This window comes from Cherax quadricarinatus, unplaced genomic scaffold (assembly GCF_038502225.1).
Source record: "Cherax quadricarinatus isolate ZL_2023a unplaced genomic scaffold, ASM3850222v1 Contig83, whole genome shotgun sequence".
In the NCBI taxonomy this organism is placed as follows: domain Eukaryota; kingdom Metazoa; phylum Arthropoda; class Malacostraca; order Decapoda; family Parastacidae; genus Cherax; species Cherax quadricarinatus.
The window spans coordinates 373,571-379,713 of NW_027195109.1; the positions used below are offsets into that span (position 1 = coordinate 373,571).

General features: G+C 44.0%; 1 protein-coding gene across 1 annotated transcript in view; it reads left to right on the top strand.

The window, feature by feature from the left end:
* LOC128692920 (receptor-type tyrosine-protein phosphatase epsilon) overlaps positions 1 to 1,481 on the top strand; it is a 41,726-nt gene extending 40,245 nt beyond the window's left edge. Inside the window, exon 21 of the mRNA XM_070080025.1 lies at positions 881 to 1,481. Within this exon, the coding sequence (XP_069936126.1) occupies positions 881 to 955 (75 nt within the window). The 3' untranslated portion in view covers positions 956 to 1,481. The remainder of the gene's footprint in view (positions 1 to 880) is intronic.
* Positions 1,482 to 6,143: the final 4,662 nt, after the last annotated feature.

Genomic DNA, 6,143 nt, shown 5'->3' on the forward strand with positions numbered 1-6,143 from the left:
TAGTTATGACTGGAGGAGACAGTTTTAGTTATGACTGGAGGAGACAGTTTTAGTTATGACTGGAGGAGACAGTTTTAGTTATGACTGGAGGAGACAGTTTTAGTTATGACTGGAGGAGACAGTTTTAGTTATGACTGGAGGAGACAGTTTTAGTTATGACTGGAGGAGACAGTTTTAGTTATGACTGGAGGAGACAGTTTTAGTTATGACTGGAGGAGACAGTTTTAGTTATGACTGGAGGAGACAGTTTTAGTTATGACTGGAGGAGACAGTTTTAGTTATGACTGGAGGAGACAGTTTTAGTTATGACTGGAGGAGACAGTTTTAGTTATGACTGGAGGAGACAGTTTTAGTTATGACTGGAGGAGACAGTTTTAGTTATGACTGGAGGAGACAGTTTTAGTTATGACTGGAGGAGACAGTTTTAGTTATGACTGGAGGAGACAGTTTTAGTTATGACTGGAGGAGACAGTTTTAGTTATGACTGGAGGAGACAGTTTTAGTTATGACTGGAGGAGACAGTTTTTGTTATGACTGGAGGAAACAGTTTTAGTTATGACAAAAAAAATAGAAAATATCATCCAGTGTATTAAGGGTAGAGAGGGGAGGGGTACCTTGAGACCTTGAAGCTGATGAAAGGTTCTTGATCCAAGGTATTGAAGCTGTCCATCACTCTCAAACCAAACCTGATTGCCTTCCATTCTCTAGTTGCTGTTTATCCCCTACTGATTTATTGTTTCCCTGAGAATATACTACTGCTACCGCTATTACTGCTACTATTACTACTACTACTACTATTGCTACTTCTGTTATTACTACTGCTGCTACTACCAATACTATTACCAAAACTAGCACTAAATAATAATAATAATCCCAACAGGAGCAGTACGACTTCCTGCACACGGCTGGAGCCTCCTTCCTGGCTTCCTTCAGAGAGTATGGCAACTTTAACTAACTACTACCTTGCCACTAGTCAACTATCCTAATAATCACAAGTGCACAGGGTATCACTGACTTACAGTACCATGTCAACCTCCGCCAGTCATGATTCTGGCCTTGGCACACTAGCATGCTACACCAGCCAGACACACTAGCATGCTACACTAGCATGCCACACTAGCATGCTACACAAGCATGCCACACCAGCATGCTACACTAGCATGTCACACTAGCATGCCACACTAGCATGCCACACCAGCATGTCACAATAGCATGCCACACTAGCATGCTACACTAGCATGCCACACTAGCATGCCACACTAGCATGCCACACTAGCATGCCACACTAGCATGCCACACTAGCGTGCCACACCAGCATGTCACAATAGCATGTCACACTAGCATGCTACACCAGCCTGCCACACCTCAACCACTGCCACCTTCAACGGACCATGGCTACTTAGCTGACCAATCTAAGCCGTTCCAAACAACTTGAGAAACTTATGTAATATGATATTAATATAAAGCACTTGCTCTAATAATTTACATCTACTTGTCAACAATAAGCTGTTATCTGGAGGTCCATATGATAAGTCACGTTTCATATAAATTTTATTTGGTAAGAATATCTACCTGACATATACTCACTTCAGATGTAGTGCCATATTCTTAAACTTAAGTGTAAGTTGCAACATCCTGAAACTTTAATCTACTACGGAACGATGTATGATGTCTCTAGATTGTCTTGCATGAAGAAAAATAGATAGGTTGTAGAAGAGACTTTTGCTTTATTAAGAGTGAGACAGTGTTCCAATAATAACAAAAAAAAAAGACACAATACCGTGACTGGAACGATACACAAATAACCCGCACATAAAAGAGAGAAGTGTGACTTTGTAAATGGTCCAAGTCGGACCGAAACGTCGTCGTAAGCTTCTCTCTTTTATGTGCGGGTCATTTGTGTATAGTGTTCCAATATTGGCAGATTTAGAGGTCCAGGAGCCCTCAGCAGTTCAACATTCATGAGGGGCCCCTCACTGTTGTCAGCTGTTGCACCAGTGGAAATTAAACTTTGTATGACTGCCACTGGTCCGCTGCCTGTATGTTGTTGTTTAACCTGATTTTTCAAAAAGCAGGTATCAAAATAAATATGAAAAGAGATTTAAAAAATGAGTTTGGATTTCAGGTTAGGTTAGGTAAGATTCGTCAGGCAATATAACAAGTGTTTCCTGACTCGGGTCTTATTCATATGACCCACCACTGGAGCTTTTGGTTATCTGACCGAAGCCTTCCACTGGCTTACCCATCCACCCCTTTAAATAGTAACATTTTTATTGATTTTCTTGGATTTCAGAATCGAAAGTGTGTATAAAATGTAAATAAATATTTGTGGTCGTGCAGGGATCCTAAGGCAACCACAAATGGTCAATGTTACAGATAGGAGCATAACTCGCAAAGGGTTAAGAAGGAAGCAGTTAATGATTTGGGTCGTAAACTGCCAGATAATCTGCTTATTGGTAAATCCGCCACTGCCCAATGAAAGCTTGTTCTGCAACTGATGTCTATCATAACCGGTACAGCTGAAAAACATTAGGACGTATTTTCATAAGACATCTGCTGTCCATGTTCACCTAGCAGTAAAATAGGTACCTGGGTGCTAGTCGACTGGTGTAGGTTGCATCCTGGGACAAAATTGTCCTAATTTGCCCGAAATGCTCTGTATAATAAGTGTCTTTCTATATATAGTAGTATGTCATTGATGTCAGCTAGGCCTGGATACCTTGCACATGTATGTGGAAATTTATTGAGACCAAAAATTCCACCGACCGGATTCATTTGTAAATAAGTTGATGCGGCAGTCGTAGGAACCCTTAACAGCCAACCAAACAACAGATACTAGCTTGGAGACTGTAAGATAAATATGCTAATTGAAAGATTCTGCTCTGTATGACATTTGTAGGTTTAGCGCTTCTTTTTGATTATAATAATAATAATAATTGAAAGTTTTACATTCCGAGGAAGACTTACATAGGTTTAAATTGTTAGTAAATAATACATATTAGGATTAATATTGTAGTTCATTCGCTGCCTGACCATGGTACAGTGCGGTTGTGCTCTGCACCCCTCTGCTGCTTGTAGGCGAGCTCCCTTGTCAGTTACCTGGCTGCAGTGGTGTGAGGTGCTGCTGTCACGCCTCTGCTAACAACATAGGTGCACTGTGATTGTCTAGATGGCGGTTAGTCTGAGACGCAGGATAAATACTGTAGGCATTGAGCTACTTAAAGGAATGATAACGCCTAGTTCTGCGCAAGTCTTATTGCCAAAGATCATCCGGGAGACATGGCGTACAAGATAGTGACTTGTATGGTGTAGCATTAAACGGAGGCCAAAGAATTTTCGTCAAACTGCTATCAGCTACGGTTTATGAATCGTTAGTCACCAGGTTTCAGGACGTAAGTCTTAGCGTCACACCAGCTGTCAGTGTAAGAATGATAGATGTTTCACGGCATTATACGTGGATCAAGTTACGCAACGTTCCCTTTGAGGCGGACGAGGCGGATACAAGGAAAGTTTTTGAGACGTATGGGACGGTGCATTATGCTCAACATGGTACATGGGCGGCAGGTGCCTATGCTGGTTTTCCAGAGGATTCTTTCAACCTCAAAATGACTTTGAGGCACCCAATACCGTCGTATGTGTATCTACAAGATTTCAGGACGCAGGTAATGGTAATGTACCCAGGACAACGACGTACATGCCGCCTATGTGGTGAGTATGATCACATAGCGGCGACCTGTGACAAGCGAAGACGTGTGCCTGGACCTGTGGTGGACGTCGCAGCCCCTGCTTCAAAGGTGGCAGGTGAGAAACAAACATCGGATGGAGGGCGTGGTGTTTTGTGGAGCGAGATAGTGGATCGGGCACACAGGACTGGCGGTGAGTTGGAGTCCCTCCCCCAGCTGCCTGATCAGGTATCGTCTCCTGTGGATAAGGAGCAGCAGCAATTACAGGAGAAGGTTCATGAGATTGAGGAGGAATTGGTGGAGGTATTGAAGACTTTGTCACCACCAGAGAGGGACGTTACATCTGAGCATGGTGTCATCAGAGAGTCGTCGCTTCCAGAAAGTCGGAGACATGATAATTTGGGACGTGATGGTGGTTTGGAGTTGTCCGTTGAATCATTAAACCATTCTCAGGTGGAGGTGGAGGTTCATCGAGAGACAACATCTGACCAAGACATGTGTAACATGACTGTCACGAGAAAGAGGGCGGCTACATCAGATTCTGATGACGTCCTTACACCTGCACAAAGGCCTGGGAAACAGACTGAGGTGAAGTGTGAAAGTAGTGGTGTAGGTGGTGGTAGCCATGATAGGAGGCACCAGAAGAAGGGGGGAGGGAAAGAGAGCACTCTGAAGGTGTCAAACTTAAATTCAAGCTCTGGAATTGTAAAGAGTGATGAGAGGAAGCAGGGGTGGAAACTTTAATAGGCCTTAGGTGTATGTCTGTAAATGCTAATGGGTTATGTAGAGGTATGAAGAGAGATTGGTTTCGTAATTTCCTGAATAAATCTAGAGTGGATGTTGTGTTCCTGCAGGAGCACAATTTTAAAGAGGGTAGGGTGTTGGAAGTGGCAGGATTTCGAGTAGTTACCCTGCCATCTCCCCATCTAAAAGGTGGTGTGGGAATTTTAATAAGGGAGAGGAGCCCATTTGTTTTGCAGAGAAGCGAGGGAGGAGGGGGAGGGAGGGTGTTGCGTGTGGATGGGTGGTGGATGGGTAAGCGTGTGTCTTTTGTGAGTGTGTATGCGCCGGCAGAAAATAACATAAAGGTAAAGAATGATTTTGTGTGTGAGGATCTTGTGTTTTTCTTAAGTGCACTGTCAGAGGTGGCAATAGTTGGTGGGGACTGGAATAGTGTAATCAGGGTGGCTGATGTGGACCCAAAAGGGGCTGGATGTATGTCTGTGGCTCTTAGGGATTTATTAAGGGATGTTAGGTTACGTGATGCCTTTGGGGGAGCGGTGTGGGAGACTGAATATACGTTTGTTAGGAGTGGATATGCTGCGAGACTAGATAGAGTGTACCTTTCTCAGGGAGTGGATGTGAAATATTTCAGTACTGTGGAGGCTACAATGTCAGATCATAGGGCAGTGGTGGTGGAGGTTGGGTGGGGGACGCTCGCGGACATATATAGAAGTTATTGGAAATTAAATATAAGTGTGTTAGGTGATGAGGAGGGGTTGGAGGGGTTTTCAGTCCTATGGAGGGAGCTTAGTGTGGAAGAACAGGGAGTGGATGACATTGTGACATGGTGGGATAGTGTTGCAAAGGAAAGGATTAGAAAGTTTTATGTGAGAGAAGGAAAACGTATTAATAATTTAAAATATGGACTGGCTAACTATTTAGAGGATAGGTTAAGAGGTTGCTATGGGCGGGGGGTGGGTGGGAATAATTTTCCTATGGATGAAATAGCTGAAATAAAGGGGAGGTTGAGGGTGTTGCAAAATGAAAGGTTTCAAGCTGTAAGGGTGCAGGCAGGGGTGGAAGAAGTGCTTTGGGGCGACAAGCCGTCAGCGTGTGTTTTGCGGCATCAAAAGCAAAGGCAGGCGGTGACAGCTATCCCATGTTTAGAGGTAACGGAGATGGTTGGGAATTATGGAGCAGGGCAGGAGATACGAACTACGAAGGGGATGTGTGCATATGTGGAGGCTTGGTACGAGAAGTACTGGAACAGTGGGGGGAGTGGGTGACGTGGCGTTGGACAAGGTGTGTACGTATGTGACGTGTAATTTAGGAAATAGTGATAGAAAGGCTTTAGGTGGGACTATTACGGCAGAGGAAATAGAGAATGCGTTAAGGGGAATGAGGAAGGGGAAAGCGCCGGGTATTGACGGTCTCCCGGTAGAATTTTATTTACAACATTGGACGTTAATAAGGGGATTTATAGTTAGGTTATTTAATCGTATGAAGAAGGGTAAGGGTAAGTTGGGGGAGACGCAGGTAACAGCAGTTTGTTCCCCATGTATGCGTGGAAGAGTATTTGGTTTAGATTTAGTAAAATGAAGTTAAACCCTCGGAAGTTAAACCCTCGGGCGCGTGAGGTGATGTTTCGTTTTCTGCATGGGATCCTTCCGTCTCGTGAGATACTACGAAACAGACAGGTTGTAGAGGGTGGGGTGTGTGGTATCTGTGGAGGGGATG